Raw genomic sequence first — 15,371 nt, 5'->3', positions numbered from 1 at the left:
ATAACAAAGTAAACTTCATCGCACAGTATCGCCCAACTTCTGCATCCGTCTGCAGATCCCCTCAAGACGAGGAGATATTGCTGGATGAAGAAGGGACTGGAGGATTAGATCCTCCCCATGCTCCAAGGCGTTATGCCGGTATGCTTTTATCCTTCCAGATACACAACAGAGTATGTAAGTAAAACTCACAGTGATATTTTGTTCGTCTTCATAGCGATTTCACAGAAGGTGGATTGAAAGGGATAAAGCAAATTCTAGCGTTGATCACCGGTTTTTTTGGTTTTTGAAGGGCTGTTGTTTATACTTATTATGCAGCAGCTTTGCTTCCTAATATATACAAATATACGCTACTGCCCAATACGGCTATCGTAGCCAGTGCAACAGTGGACCAATTGGTCAAAAGTCGGTTAAGGTAAGTATCTTTCAGTGTGTTGAGTAAGTCAAGTTTGGGGCTGAAACCATATCATTATAGGATAATGTCTCTGCTGATATCCCGCACCATTGCACCTCTCCGCGCCAATATACCAGCACCATGTCTGTGCAGATGCCATACATCACCATTTTTCATTCGGTCCCTATCGTCGTCTCTCTCTCGCAGGGCAGCTGGCGGCCCTGTCAAACGAACATTCGGAGACAAGATTCCATACGATACTGTGAGACTAGTCAACTCAGAAACAGGGAAGCTGGAGCCTCCTGCACCACTCACATCCGTGCTTGCTTCGATTGACGCGAAGGAATGGCTGGTCGAACTTGTGACCGAAAAACCGGAGCCCATAGTAAAGGTTGTGAACAGGAAGGAGTCGTTTAACAAATGGAAAGAAATAAAACGAAATTATCGACTGGGACAGAAGGCGTCGGAACGCAAGGAGATACAGATGACATGGGGGGTTGGACCTGCAGATTTGCAGCATAAAATCGCGAAGGCCAGATCGGAATTAGAGAGGGGATATAGAGTCGATGTAGTGATTGCCCCCAAGAAAAGTCAAACCCTTCCAAAACCTCAAGAAATGCAGGCCTTTGCTCGGGACATCGCAGAGGGGTTGTCGGACGTTGCGAAGGAATGGAAACAAAGGGACATTCAAAAGACAATAACAGTGATGTCATTTCAAAGACTAGCAGCAACAAGTTCATAACCACCCTATTTTTTATTGCATCATAATACTACAATAATATACTATATCTAAAATGAATCCCGGGTGAACGCTTCATTCGCGTGGTGTTTTCCGTCGCCTTTTCTTCCAGGTGTATCTATTTGTCCGTTTAATAGGTAATCCTCGAGTTTTCAACGTAGCAAGAGCATGAGGGCGGAAAGGCGGGCTCCGCATTCGGGGGAATGCAAATGGTTGTTTGTTGAGTTGAGGACGATTCGCAAATTGCATGAAACCAAGAGGTTGGTGCCCAACAAACAAATGGCGAAATCCTGCTGGTATCGGATAACCTGCCTTCACCATCTCTTCCACAACACGTGCCAAGAAAGGATTCCACCTACGGGGTCTCATGCCAAGTCTTGCATACCATGAGTTCGCTACTCTAAGTTTTTGCCTCCAGTGTGCACGTGAGCAGACAGACGACCTAGCGTTCTTGCCTGGCTGACGGCCATATAAGCTGAGAGCCGCATTGAAGAAACGTGCATCTGGACGTGGTATCTGAACGCTCTCGAAACCTTTCTGTTCAAGGTTCAAAAGTTCCCCGTATACGTCTTTTGCAGCGCTAAACATGGTGCGGAACAGATTGGAGCTTAGGGTCATTGCACGTCTACGTCGACTGGCTGGATTGACTCTTCTTCGCGTAGTTATAAATTGGGCCCACCCACGAACTTTCGCATTTAGCCTTGGAGCCCACTCTGTTTGCTCTCCATTTGCTAATTCAGGTCGGGCTGTGTCATCCAATTTGGCCCGGCGGATCCGCAGAGCTTGGTGGGCTTCGGCGCCATAGCGCTGCAACATTATGGTGTAGGCATGTACAGGCAGGCACCATGGCTTTACATCTGGAAGCAGTTGAGGGACCCAGCTCACACGTTCAGCTTCCTTCGCTAGCAACCAAACTCGTTCAGCAAGCCCTGTTTTTCCTGCCTTCCCCAGGGCATTCAAGACAGCCGTGAAAAAATGAGGTCCGAGAGACACGGCTCGTAAAAGACGTTGTTTGCGGGACTGGCGTCTCATCTCTTTTCTTTCTTCCTCTGTGGCAGAACCCCAAGAAGGGTGATCGATGATCGATAGTTCAGGTAGAACGTTAAAGAGAACATCTGCAACAATATGGGGTTGACCCGTGGACGTTAGGTGAAGAATATAGCTGGTTAAAGTGTGTGCATCGGCCAGGACTGCGCTGTTAGGGCGAGGTATATCAAGCCGTTGCATCGGAGACTGTTGATGGGGGGAAGGCCATCGCTCTACACTGACGGACGGAGATGCAGGTTCGTCACTACAACCAGGCGCTGTAAAGAGGGAAATCGGCGGAGAAGGCTGCACATTAATTGCATGCTGGGCGTTTTGCTTCAATTGGCGCAAAGCATCCAATGCTTGGTCGCTGATATCATTTCTTCTAAGGATGGTACCTGAACGAATGATGATGTTGTACGTTGTAATATCAGGCTGGAGAGGTGGGTCCCGCAGATGCATCATATGGTGCAGAATACTGCTTGCGAGGCCAGGGGAGAGTCGGTGACGTAGTGCATAGTGAATTAGAGTGTTATACGAATCTGATGTCAGTCGAGGTAACAAAGTCACTTTCTCATCTGACTTTGATCTGCGAGGTACTAGCGTTGTGGGAATCGTTCGAATGAGACGAAGCAGAACTCGGTGGAAGTAGGGGTGTGCGGCAACCCAGCGTTTTTTACCATCCTCATCAACCCAGACTCGATCCTGAACTTTAGGACACGTATAAAGAGTGCGTATCAGTGAGGATATCTCAGGAAACGGGATTTCTTGACGATCGAGTAACCCGGCAAAATTAGCAAGTGCTTGTAAAGACGCGCGGCGAAGAGGTTGACTTGACTCTTCGTAGGGATCTCGCAGCATGTCCACTTCGATATGTTGTAACATAGGAGCCACAAATTGATTGGGCGAGATCCCTACTTCGGACAAGGTAGAAGTCAAACGACTCCTAAGATCCTTCCGCTTCTCTTGAGATAATTCCACGTTCTGTGCATCCTCTTCCTCTTGAATTTGTCCTCTGAGACGCGCTGCCATATTTCGTCGGACCTCCCAATCCTTCACCAAGATAACAAAAAGCAGAGAGGCGACGATAATCTCCCCTTGTACAAGACAAGCGTTAATTATAGATTGGTAAGCTTGTTCTGAGCACCGTTGCCTGTGCTGACGAGCGAAGAAGAGCAGAGATATAGCGAAACGGATGCCCGGGTCTGAGACCATGGATGGTTTCAGAGAGAGCTTACCACGGCCAGAACGGTCGACGTACAGCGATTCGTAGCGCTCCGAGCTGCCGCTGTAAGACGGACTTGCAGATAGCTGAGATTGAATGGTGGCCTGTAGTGATGTTTCTCGAAGCCTAACGCCATCTGCCATCAACATCTTAGAAAACCGGTATGCTTTGGTTGTCATGCCAGAACGAATTAAGTGGTGAAGAAGACAATGGGCTGATAACGAGAGCGGGACTGCTTGACCGAAGTCAATAAACTTGAAGTTGTTTTTTGGCGTTCTTAATCCAGGAAGATGGAACCGTGGACCACCTTCAGGGCGAGATGAGCATCTGAGTGAGTTGACGATATAAAATGCATCTCTCAGCGCCCCGTTTTGACACGAGACACGAACAGCATGGGCAGCAGCACGGGATATCTGAGCGGGGGTCAAGGAATGAGGTAGTGATGGCTCTAGAGAACTTGCGATGGTGTCTGCTGGAGAATTAGAAACTGGGACTGGTTGCAGTAGAGTTTGTGCAGAGCTGGTAGAAGAAGAAGAGAGGTTTCGAGTGAGATATGGCGACAGGATATGGTTGAGGGGCTTGTCATTGATGCAGAACTGTCGTTTCGAATGAGAAGGAAGAGTGCCTTTGAATGAATTGGATGACGCTCTTTGGATCAAGTTAGCGAGTGTTCTTGACCAGGAGCATTGCATGTGTCTTGCATGCCTGTCGCATATCCGTTAGCCTCTGAGTACGAACATGACACGTTTGCTCACCAGCCTGCCTTTGAGCTGAATGGTTATTAAAGCCTGTGCTCTCAGCTTATTATTCAGGTTGGTGGTCTGAGCCAAGGCTGCTTTTACTTGCAAACTTGAACCGGTATATTCCAGCGTGGGAACTGTATCTTACCCACGTCACGTGGCCTGGGTGGTGGAAGCCAAACTGAGCTTCGAGTTCGAGCGAGCGAAGTCAAGCTTGGGTTCTGCTGGTTTCGTAGTTTCTGATCCGCGTACCACCCTAAACTTGCAATTGGTAACCTTTTCTTTGCTGTCCTTTCTCCACTTAAACAACAAATTATGAGCAACGAGCGCCCGCATCGTGGTGGTTATCGCAAACGATACAATAGAGGTAAGGACAAATACACCCTATGAAGTTGATGTTGCTATATACCTCTACGCAGAGGACCATGACCATGACAGGCGTCGTGAACCAGTCGAGACACCTGAGCAAAAAATTAGAACTTCTATAATCAAAATGGGAGAAGTAGTAAGCATATAGTGTTCTATTCCTGGTGCAAGTCCTCTGATAGTCAACTCTACAGGATCCATTACAGGAAATACCTCGCCTTGCACAACAAATTCGAGAGCAAGTCCCCGTTGTAGTGCCTGCCATATCTGAAGGATTTCGCATTGGGTATCGTCTGGATTCCTCGTTGAAAATGCCACTCATTCTTACTTTTGTTTCCAAGTGTCACCGAACAGCCGTACAAAATTCCGTACTACGCCGCGCTCCTTCGTTTGCTCCATGACCAGGTTGAAGGCGACACAAATGGCGCGCCTTCTTCGACTTCCTCTTCTCTCGGAAAGCAAATTCTGGAAGATTTCTGGAAAGGGTTTCAAGCATTCCTGGACAAGCTGGCATGGAGAGAAATACGACTATGCGTGAGTTTTCAGACACAATCCTTATATGCTTATGCTGTACTGATTTCATTGCCTAGATACAATTTTTTGCCCATTTGATGGCTGCCAAGGTCATATCTGTCCAGTCAATGGTATATTTGCTGCAGGCTTTCTCTACAGTTCTCGACGAGTTTGGCGTCTCCTATAGTCGAGGGAAGAGGGCGGCACTGTGCGCAGCCGAAGGTTTGATGATCGTATGTCCTGGTAGTACGCGACATTCTCAGCTTCTCAATACTAAAAACAATTGTACAGGCTGGAGCACCTTTGAAGACCGTATCTGCCTCGAGTGTAGCGGGCATTATAAATGCAATACAAATGTATAACGAATCCATCGTGACCTCAAAGTTTCTCATTCAACCTATGATGTCATTGTGCTCTGATGCGACTTCTCTTGACAATGCAGATGAGGTATTTGTCACACCTAACACACAGTAACGATACTAATCATTACCTAGCTGTTGGATACCGCTCTTATCCTGTTGAAGTCTCTGGAGGCCAGCAATTTCGCCGAATCATCTCCTGCCTTCCCGCGTCCTTACCTAGAGTATCCCGACCCTGAAAACACGACTTCTGGTCCATTCGAGCTGCCCTCCATACTCGTTCCTCCCGAAGTCATTGAACTAGATGGTTTAGCAACTGATGCTGGAGAAGATGCTCAAATAAAAAAGGAGGATTGGCCTGAGTATTATCTACATTTGTTTGACAACACGGTGAGCTCGAATATGGTGCAAATTCTGAGGCACAGGCTTATCGTTGTTTTTTTGATACAGATAACCCCTGATCCTACTACTCTTCCCGGGTTTATAGTCCGGTCTAATTTACTTGACATCATCGATATCTTTGAGGTTAATCGAAAAGAGTGTGCTCGTCTTCTACTGGAATATCCTAAATGGAACATTCCAGGAACTTTCAAGCCGCAACCCGGGGCACCCGCTGCAGAAGAAGGCCTTGGGGGAAAAGATTGGCAGCTGGAGAGTACTATCATAGAGGTCTGTCTATTCATGCAATCTCCCCTTCCTGTCGATTTAAGATTGTTTTTAGACAATTTTGGGGTCTCTTTTTATCCTACCTGATCCGTCCGCCAAGTCTGTATATCAAATTTCTCTCATCACTGAGCTCTGCAAGCTTTCGCCATCAACAGTCGGACCTGCGGTAGGAAAGTCAATCCGGAAACTTTATAATGCACTTTCCGATGGCTTGGATACCGAAATTGCTCGCAGGTTTGCAGAATGGTTCGCTGTGCACATGAGTAACTTTGGTTTCCAATGGGTTTGGAAAGAATGGTGAATACAAATATATGCTTACGATGGTTGATTTCCTTGGGACTCACATTTTGTTTTCAGGCTTCCAGACTTGGCTTTGACTGAACAGCATCCGAAGCGTGCCTTCATGCGTAGGGCTTTAGAGTTTGAGATGCGGCTGTCTTATCATGACCGAATACTCAAGACTCTTCCGGAACCTATGCAGCTTGATCCCACCGTCATATCGGACCAAGCCCCTGGACCGGATTTCGAGTACGATGAACCAAGTGAGTGGTATACTTCTTATCCCCATGCTGGGAATTAATTAACAATATCTTTCAGCTCACCCTCACCACGATGCTGCTCAGTCTGTTCTCAACCTGCTTCGCGGACGCTCAAAAGCCGATGAAGTCATGTCCCATCTAGACTCGTTAAGAGACACGCTTGAAATTTCAGACACACATATGAACATTGACACGCTCATCCGTTTCATCGCCGTTCAGTCGCTACTCAGCATCGGGTCCCGATCATTTTCTCACTTGTTGAATGCTATTGAACGTTATCTGCCGCTTCTCCGGGGACTCGCTAACGGTGGTATCGTGGGTGCTGGAAGTGGCAGCTCTGAAGCCAAACAGGACATTCTTTCGGCAGCGGCAGCTTTCTGGAAACGAAACAGGCAAATGGTGAACATCGTCTTTGACAAGCTTATGCAATATCAGATTGTCGATCCTACGGACGTGGTGGCGTGGACCTTCACTAACGTCGCTGGCGATAGTCATTTGAGTGGTATGCGACCGCTAAGCTTGAGCGCGTTCGAGTGGGACTTGTTGAAGGGTGCACTGGATAAGGCTAATGGTCGAGTCATGATATCTCGAAGGAAGGTTGCAGCCCTGAGGAAGGAAGAAGATGACACCATAGCAAGAGCCAAAGCCAGTGGAGGAGCAGACGTAGCATCAATGGAAGTGGACGCCGACGCCAAACCAGGTAATACATATTCAAGAAAAAAATTATTTCAATGTTTCAACTGATCTGGTATTTTCTAGATGAAACTCCTGCTGTAGAGAGTCCAGCGCTTGTTACGGCATTAAAAGCATTTACCAGTCTCACCCGAGAACAAAAAGCTGCTTTATCCCGTACTCTGGAAGGATTTGTATCATGTCTGGCCCCTTCAGTCTCTGATATGCACCAGAACCCTCATGCTGGCAAGGTAATCACGCAGGATGCGTGGGACGGTCGTGCGAACTGGAACGCTGATGAGTGGAATGCTTGGGAGACATGGGGATGGTATAGACATTATTGCAGAGTTGTATGTATTGTTTTTGCTCAAACGATAGCATATCTGACAATCTTTCATAACAGTATTCCCCTTATCTCCGGAATTACGCCACGACGTTGAGCACTGTGGCCTTCGCCAAAATCGAGGGGTCAACTGAACCACCTGCTGAGCTCATGAAAAAGATCTGGAATATCACCACGGGACAGGAAAGTTAAATACCGGTACAGCAGTTACGGGTCTCCGATTTTTAAATACAAAATTGTCTCCAACAGAGAACACACTGGTGGCCATTCGCGTTTGATATTATGTCTAGTGTTGTAATCCCGTTATTAATTTATTAAGAGTTCTACCGACTGAAAGGACTGCAGAGCATTGATGTCAGATTCCTAAATTTTCTTCACTTTTTTGCCCTGCTGTTTCTTTGGTTCCTCAACACTACCTCCCAAAGAATAGCCAACGGTTCCAAGTAGAACTAATACTGCACCCAACCACATGGTCGTGCTTCCTCGACCTCCGTATACCGCAACACTCAGTAGCATCGACGCAGCTTTTCTAACGACAAGAATCAAAGTAACGCTCAGCGAGGATACACGTCCCGTCATCCGGTTTACGCCTGAGACACAAAAGAATTGTGTGAAGGCGTTGAGGAGGATAAAGATATAGGCTAATGGGATCCTGACGACGGGGAACACGGGCAGGAATGGGCTGAACGTTGGGGAGAGAGGGGTGATAGATAGTTCAGCTTTGGGACCACTGCTTATCGCAATCACTTGGTCGGCTACGTTATGCCGAGAGAAATAAAACAAGGGCATGGCGAGAAAATGGAGATAGAACATTGATTCCTGCCAAGGACTCGATTGTTTGCTGTCCGTTACAACTGCCGAGGTATGTTGGGAGGTATTCTGAGCACGATGAATATATCGCTTGAACGTCCAGTCTTGGGCTAATCCCAGGATACCGGAAAGAAGAAGTGCGAGAGTGAGCATGAGAATGCCTCTGGTGTATGAGGCCACGTTGAAAGGGCGTGCTTCTCGAGCGCGAGAATCTGGCTGAGAAGCAGAGAAAGTCGTTAATGCTATCCCGATAGTTACCATACAGACTGATATGATTTGGGAATAGCTATATCTATACAGCGGGATGTCATGAGCGATGCTGCACTGGATGTGTACTGTACTCACTTCTTCTTTGCTACAAGCCACCCAAGAGCCAGGTTTACGATCAACCCACCGCTGCGAAATATGATGTGGACTGTCATGGGAATGTGATATGCAAAAGCCGCGTTGTTCAGGGTAGATATCGTATAAAATAGGACGACTTGTGCGACGTAGACTAGTAACGGAACTCTACGTGGCCTTAGACGAGGGAGCCTGTTCCACAGAGACATATTTTGTGAGTGGTCCCTCTTAGATGCTTTCCCGTTGACCGCTCTCCCTTGGATGGCTCGTGGATTGGAGAAAGTGATATGATTGGGTAGGCCATGGACGGAAATCAACAAGAACTGAAGAAATGTTATGAGTACTCCAGACCGGGGGTATTCAGAAGTGAGTTGTTCCAAGGTGATGGCATTGCTGAGCGAGTTTAAGATCAGTGATTGTGGCGAAAAGGTGCAAGGTGGTTACCTACCTGCAGCAACCGCCAAAAACGAAAGACAGGGTAGTGAACCAGTCTGAGGACGAAAGACCGGATTGCATGGGTTCGGGTGGGTGTATTGCGAGAGCTGCGTCGAGATATCTAAATCAGTTTTAGGGTAATTGTCTTGCTGGCACTGCGGAGGTGGTTGGGCACGAGGACATGGTGCTTGGATGCGACACCCGGGGCGGTGATGGCCCTATTTAGTATTGAGCTGTGCAACTCCGACTGGACTGGTTTGAGACTGAATTGTGAGGATATAAGAAGGTGTTTCTGTGGACGGGGAGCACAATACCTGCTTGCTGTTGCTGAACACGATAACACTGTTATCTCTACACTCTTAGGCTGAGCTTCCTTTCAGTTCATCTGCTGCTCTGTTGATTTTCAGTCCCGTGACCTCCGCGCGACGCGCTGTTTCAAAGTTTACTCTCAGTTAGATAAAAGGGCGGGTCCGCTAGAATCCACACTGGTTGTCTTTTCTTCCTCTGCTTCATTTTCTCTATTGCCGCCCTCGAACGGGTCCTTCCCTACAATCCCTATCAGCCCACTCTCTTATACCATGTCCATCGACCGTCGTCACCCCGCATCCCTCCTTCCTCGCTCCCACCACAATCCCGACTTTGTAGATCTCATGCGCAAACCCGTCTCCAGGGATATGGTCTCTTACATCGCACTGCAGGCTGCGCGAGTAATCCTGGTCGACGAACCAGACCTTTCTCCTAGCTCAGCTTTGCTTCCAACCCCGCCCCACACTCCTCACAAGGCTGCTTTCTCCGATAAGTATGGTCAAGATCTACAAGCGTCTTCCCCTCCAGTCCCACCCTTGGACGAGTTCATTATTCACTTAATTCACAAGTCTAACGTACAGGCCCCCACGCTGCTTACCACTCTCATCTATCTACACCGCTTGAGATCAAAGTTGCCTCCAATGGCAAAAGGTGGGTCGTTTTGGTTACTATACGCCTTTTCTCATACATAGCTTATAGGAATGCCCTGTACACGCCATCGTGTCTTTCTGGCGACCCTCATCGTTGCTGCCAAGTATCTCAACGATTCCTCGCCAAAGAACAAGCATTGGGCAGCTTACGGGGCTCTTTTTGATCTCGCCGAAATCAATCTTATGGAGAAACAATTACTATTCTTACTCGACTATGATCTCAGGTTCGACGAGGCCGAAGCATGCATACACTTAGCATCTTTCATGCCTTTCCACTGCACCCCCACAACTCAGCAGCAAGAAACGAGATCAGCAGCCGTCGAGAGAGTATCCAAGGCTGGAAAAGCAAGGGCTCAAGCACAACATCCGCCTACACCTCCATACGATTCGGCTCAGCAGCCTGCTGCGGTGTCATCCAGCCTTGTGTCAACAGTTCGTGGCATTGCAAAACGTCTGTCAAGTAATCGCCTCGCGACTTTAGCTCAAGGAGTCAGCAGCAGGCCCTCATCTGTCGCCTCCTCTCCTGTCTCGAGTAATCCAAGTTGCGATAGTACGAGTGCGACGGACTCCGAAATGGGTTCTTTGACAGAGGATACAGGCTCATCGTCCGACTCTGTCAGTGGTTCTGAGGACGAACAAGACGACATAACTTGCCATGAAGGACTCCGAAGGCGATTTGTATTGCGACCTGTTCCACCACATGTTTATCGGGAAGGACGAAAGGTCTCTGATACTTCTTCGATCAACTCGACGCTTACGGTCAAAGCTGATGGTCAAGCCGGTGGTCCATCTCCTCTGCCTGACCGGTGTGATCATACGATTCCTTCCGGAAGGTCTATCAGTCGTTCTAATCTGGCTGGCAAACGCTCAAGCTCTTATGTATATGGTAATCCCGCTGCTATATCAAGTACAACAGACAACACGAGTGTTCGCATCAAGGAGAGCGTTAGCATGTCCGCCAATGGTTTTCTGAGTCGAATGTGGAATGTCGCTACTAAGGGCCAAGAAAAGGAGAAACTATCAGATGCCCCCAATATCTGCAACCAAAAGCTACCGCACGTTCCATCGGCTGTAAGCATCGTCGAACCTACGGAGAGTCTTCATCCCAATCATGGAGGAAGTGCCTTCCGGCGGCTCGTTCACTCTCGATCTGCGGTGTTCCGAACTGGCCAGCCTAGCTTCGATGTCTAAGGATATATCCCGGAGCGAGGATTCACCGTCCAATGGATGCGACGACGACAAATGAGTCTCATTGGACATGCTCAAACCGACTCTATATACCACACCCTCTCTTTTACTGGACCATCTCCCCTTTTCATCTATTTTCGTGCTCACGGACACTGCCTTCTGACTCAACGGAACACCCGCTCTACAAAAGGTCCACCCACACCTATGTGCGCCTGGAAATCTACAATAGAAGCCGGGAGCGACTTTCTCTCGCTCTCATCCCTCGGTGTTGACGATTAAAAGACATCTGTGCACGTTTCTATCCTCACGCTCGTTGTGTATCGGACCATGTACTTCGTATCCCAACTGTCTCTACTTACTGTTCATCGAACATGTATCCATAACTCCATTGTACCGTCTATGAACACATCTCTAATGTATCTTGACGCACCTTCGTAATGATAATGATATTATAATGCGAAATTTTCTTTACGAACTATTGAACTGAGACGGCTGATCATAAATGCCAATTGTCGTATCTCGAAAGCAGCGAACTACTGATTGAAGGATGATATGCTTCTGCGCATCACAGTAATCTGACATAAGAGGCGGGGAACAACCCTTGCTTTCCATCAGCAGTACCCGTCCACCTTTTACGTGTAAAGTTAATGAAGTCAGTGAAGAGCGCTTCCGTTAATGGGAATTATTCTCACCAGTCCTCTGACGACTTCTCTGTCACTAATATGCGTTGATTGGCCTTGATTTGGATATCCGCAGGATCCTGTTAAATCATATACTAAGTGAAACCGGCTCTTTTTGATATTTTAGAAATTCGTCACCTCGCTGCTATAGTCATACAGAACTTCAGCCCATTCTCCCTGCACTTCTTCTTCCTCTTCTTCCTGCTGAGCAACTGGTGCTTGATATCGAGAAGGAGGAGGGACGGCAGGAGATGGCGAACGCGCTTCACTCGAATCCGAGGCCCCGCGCCGCACAGGAGGTGGTGCAAATCCACCCTTTCGCGCTGAAAAGGCCGAAGGTACGGGAGGAGCGGCAGCGGGGGCGGCGGGTGTCTTACGAATCATGGAACCAAACATGTTTTTCGTGGATGAGGTATCCACATTTCCGAATTTCTTTGATTTGGAGATTTGGAGAGTAGAATGAGAAGAGGTCATAAGGGAGGATGAAGGGGGGAAGAGGGACATACGCGAGCAGAGACCAGTTTATTGTGTTCTCCGTCCGCGGACGAAGCATCGTTACCAGACTCTCGACGAGGAGGAGCAGGAGGTGGTGGGCTTTTGGCATTGTTGGACGAAAATGCTAGCGAGGCGGCGGCGACTCGTCCTATCGAACTACTGACCTCTGGGTTAGAAGCCTAGTGACACCATAGACAGTTTCCTTTTAATCAAGGGCAGAACGAGCAGGAGATGGGTCGCAATAGCTCACCGCTGCCATATATGAGTTTGGCCTTGCTCCTCCACCGGCATGAGTGAGTCCTGCCGATACCAATCTTGATGTCGCTTCTGGATTAGATGCAAGTGCACGATGGACGGCAGATGCAGCAGCCCCCTGAGACAATCCTCCTCCCCCGCCTTCTGAACTCGCACCAGCGAATATCTCTGGACGAGCTTGAAAATACCTGGAAGATGGCCAAAGCTTGGTGAGTTTACTTCACTTGAATAAGACGCAACATGATGGATCTGACTCGTCTAGCAAACCAAAGAAAGCATCTTTCTCATGCGACGATAAATTGGCAAATACCATGTGGAATGTAAAATGAGCTGCAAATACACGATCTTGAAGTTGATTAGCGTAGATTATAGGAAGTTTACATGAAAGTTCTTACATACTGGTAAGTAGTACTGGTTTCTAATCTAGTCGCGGTGCCACTGGCGTACATATATAGACGCTGACATCGCGCAAGTCAAGACTAGCTCAAAGACACACACACTGGAAAACTGTGTTTACATTCACACTAAGTAAAGCATATATATCATCGTAATATTTCTCTACAAGGTACAAACAATCATAGCAGGATATAAGCGAAAAGAGCAGTTTCAGTTCCAATTCAGCGCTAAGCACCAAAAGAAATAATGACCAGAAGCACGATAAGACAGCGTGGCAACAGGGGAAAAAAAGATATGATAATAAGCGATTATTTCAATGATCATTTGAGCGCCGGAGACAATTATTGACCGCCCCAATTGAATAAATCGTAGTCATTGTTCCCAGGATTTTCACCTGAAGGACTCATGTTTTGAGGTGCAGGCGTGGTAGAGAGATGTCGAGGTGTGTGTATTTGATCCGAAGAAGCATGATGTCCCGGTGAAGATGCGAAATGATAAGGGCCATTGGTGCCTCCCTGCCAACCCTGACCAGATGGTGATGGTGCATTTCCACCCCCAAAGGATGTGGTTCCATGTCCTGCACTTCCTGGTGGACTCATGCCGTAATTATTTCCCTGGTTGTGGTTCGTCTGCAGTGAATTTTGCTGTTGGTGGTTACTCTGCTGCCAATTTGAGTTTGACTGCATTTGCTGATTGAACGCGGGGTTTTGCGACATAAGAGACGCCTGCGCGTGCTGCATTATGACTCTCTGGTAATCATCGGGCTGAATCGGCTGCTGTGAAAGCCTCGAAGGTGCTCTGGGCGTAATGGGCGAAGGCATGCTGTCAGATGGCGAACGTGTGCTCCGCGCAATACCTGGTATTGTGGAGTTTGATCGAAGCGCTGGGAAATTGTCTGCTCCAGGTGCAGACATTGGTGATCCAGTGTGATGAGGCGACCCTCCTTGAGTCATGCGCTGCGCCATAGCATAAGCTTGCTGCTGATTCACCATGTTCATCGGGTTCGAACTTGTGCTAGCATTGCGAATCTGCTGCTGCTGTTGTTGTTGCTGTTGCTGTTGCTGTTGCTGCTGCAAAAGAAGCAGCTGCTGTCGCTGCTGAGGAGTGAGATTATTCACATTCATGTTCATGTTGTTCTGCATCTGTGGCGTGAAATTTGAAGGAGCCATACGATGATCCATCCCAGGATTAGTCTGACTTTGACTACCAAGGGGGAACATTCCATTTTGGGGTGACTGAGAATGCGAATGCGCTGGCTGAGAAATGATGGGCGACTGATGTACAAGAGGAGAGGCCGGACTTTGACCCTGGCCGGCATGATGCCCCCCAACGAAATTGCCATTTGGTAGTGATGCCATCGAAGACCCTTGCGGTAACCCAGAAATCTGATTAACATTACGTTGCTGAGAGGCTTGACTCTGCTGCTGCTGTCGTACCTGCATGGCAGACTACAGAGCGGTTAAATATTGGGACACCATTTATCATACATTTATACTATGGCTTACCTGGACCATTTGCATCTTCTGCATTTGCTGCTGCATTGGAAGTGACGAGAATCCTGGTATCGCTTGATTCATATATTGCAAAAATGGATGTGATGGATTCTGCAGTATTTGAATATTCTGCGGTGCATTAGGTCCGAACGCCGCTAGTGCGTTGGCGCCATTCGTATTAGGGGGGATAGGCACATTAGATGGACCTGCCACTGTGCTGCTTCCCTGCATTGACTGTGGTTGCGCTGAAGACGTTGAAGGGGACATCTGTCGCACAGCCTGCATCTGCTGCATATGTCGCTGCTGACGTTGCTGGGCTTCCCTCGCCTGTTGTATCTGTAGCTGGCGTAAACGATCACGCTGCATGGCAGCATTCTGTGCCTCATTCATTGCAAAGGGAAGTGCTGGTTGGATAGACGGTGGTGCCATAGGTGGGCTTATTCCCCGAGGGCTACTGGTGATTCCGCCTCCGGGCACTGAAAGATTACCAGTGCTGTTTACTCCGAGAGAAATGGAATTGGGTGGGCTACTGCGCGCGGTGGCACTTGAAATTGATATAGAAGGAACGGCGGGTGGTTGCATAGGCATTGACTTGCTCTCGCCTGTATCACGCCTTTTGTTCATAGGATCGACCACATTGTCATCTGGTCGGTCACGCTTGAGATTACCGTTGGGGAGAGAGGCCGGAGGGACTGGAGACCCATGACTCGCTTGACCGGGGAGCTGTCGTCTGGCGATATCT

At 48.2% G+C, this 15,371-nt stretch overlaps 7 protein-coding genes across 7 annotated transcripts; 2 read left to right on the top strand and 5 right to left on the bottom strand.

Annotated features, from left to right (window-relative positions):
* Positions 1-385: 385 nt before the first annotated feature.
* SERLADRAFT_459971 (uncharacterized protein) lies at positions 386-2,844 on the bottom strand (the record flags this gene model as incomplete). The annotated part of the gene is made up of 2 exons (XM_007315149.1): positions 386-409; positions 471-2,844. The coding sequence occupies one exon, from the start codon at positions 2,619-2,621 to the stop codon at positions 1,206-1,208; it is 1,416 nt and encodes a 471-aa protein (XP_007315211.1).
* A 95-nt stretch (positions 2,845-2,939) lies between these two features.
* Positions 2,940-3,444, bottom strand: SERLADRAFT_459969 (uncharacterized protein; the record flags this gene model as incomplete). The annotated part of the gene is made up of 1 exon (XM_007315148.1): positions 2,940-3,444. A coding segment is annotated over one exon (432 nt), but the record flags the coding sequence as incomplete, so codon positions are not given.
* A 399-nt stretch (positions 3,445-3,843) lies between these two features.
* SERLADRAFT_381332 (uncharacterized protein) lies at positions 3,844-3,993 on the top strand (the record flags this gene model as incomplete). The annotated part of the gene is made up of 1 exon (XM_007315147.1): positions 3,844-3,993. The coding sequence occupies one exon, from the start codon at positions 3,844-3,846 to the stop codon at positions 3,991-3,993; it is 150 nt and encodes a 49-aa protein (XP_007315209.1).
* A 443-nt stretch (positions 3,994-4,436) lies between these two features.
* Positions 4,437-8,503, top strand: SERLADRAFT_413643 (uncharacterized protein; the record flags this gene model as incomplete). Its single annotated transcript, XM_007315146.1, has 13 exons — positions 4,437-4,488; positions 4,541-4,626; positions 4,682-4,773; positions 4,829-5,021; positions 5,078-5,233; positions 5,292-5,447; positions 5,495-5,749; positions 5,810-6,028; positions 6,081-6,322; positions 6,383-6,567; positions 6,623-7,264; positions 7,324-7,586; positions 7,640-8,503. The coding sequence occupies 13 exons, from the start codon at positions 4,437-4,439 to the stop codon at positions 7,769-7,771; spliced, it is 2,673 nt and encodes an 890-aa protein (XP_007315208.1).
* Positions 8,504-8,595: 92 nt separating this feature from the next.
* SERLADRAFT_381326 (uncharacterized protein) lies at positions 8,596-9,324 on the bottom strand (the record flags this gene model as incomplete). The annotated part of the gene is given in 4 exon segments (XM_007315145.1): positions 8,596-8,618; positions 8,637-8,681; positions 8,735-9,124; positions 9,180-9,324. Coding segments are annotated over 2 exon segments (251 nt in total), but the record flags the coding sequence as incomplete, so codon positions are not given.
* A 2,490-nt stretch (positions 9,325-11,814) lies between these two features.
* On the bottom strand, positions 11,815-13,138 carry SERLADRAFT_459958 (uncharacterized protein; the record flags this gene model as incomplete). The annotated part of the gene is made up of 6 exons (XM_007315144.1): positions 11,815-11,939; positions 12,003-12,070; positions 12,129-12,422; positions 12,497-12,664; positions 12,736-12,928; positions 12,995-13,138. 6 exons carry the CDS (start codon positions 13,051-13,053, stop codon positions 11,876-11,878), a joined length of 846 nt encoding a protein of 281 aa, XP_007315206.1.
* A 100-nt stretch (positions 13,139-13,238) lies between these two features.
* On the bottom strand, positions 13,239-14,409 carry SERLADRAFT_459957 (uncharacterized protein; the record flags this gene model as incomplete). Its single annotated transcript, XM_007315143.1, has 1 exon — positions 13,239-14,409. The coding sequence occupies one exon, from the start codon at positions 14,354-14,356 to the stop codon at positions 13,478-13,480; it is 879 nt and encodes a 292-aa protein (XP_007315205.1).
* Positions 14,410-15,371: the final 962 nt, after the last annotated feature.

The sequence above is a fragment of the Serpula lacrymans genome, assembly GCF_000218685.1.
Source record: "Serpula lacrymans var. lacrymans S7.9 unplaced genomic scaffold SERLAscaffold_4, whole genome shotgun sequence".
NCBI lineage: Eukaryota > Fungi > Basidiomycota > Agaricomycetes > Boletales > Serpulaceae > Serpula > Serpula lacrymans.
The sequence above is the reverse complement of the archived record's forward strand: the minus strand, read 5'-3'. Positions and strand labels throughout refer to the sequence as shown.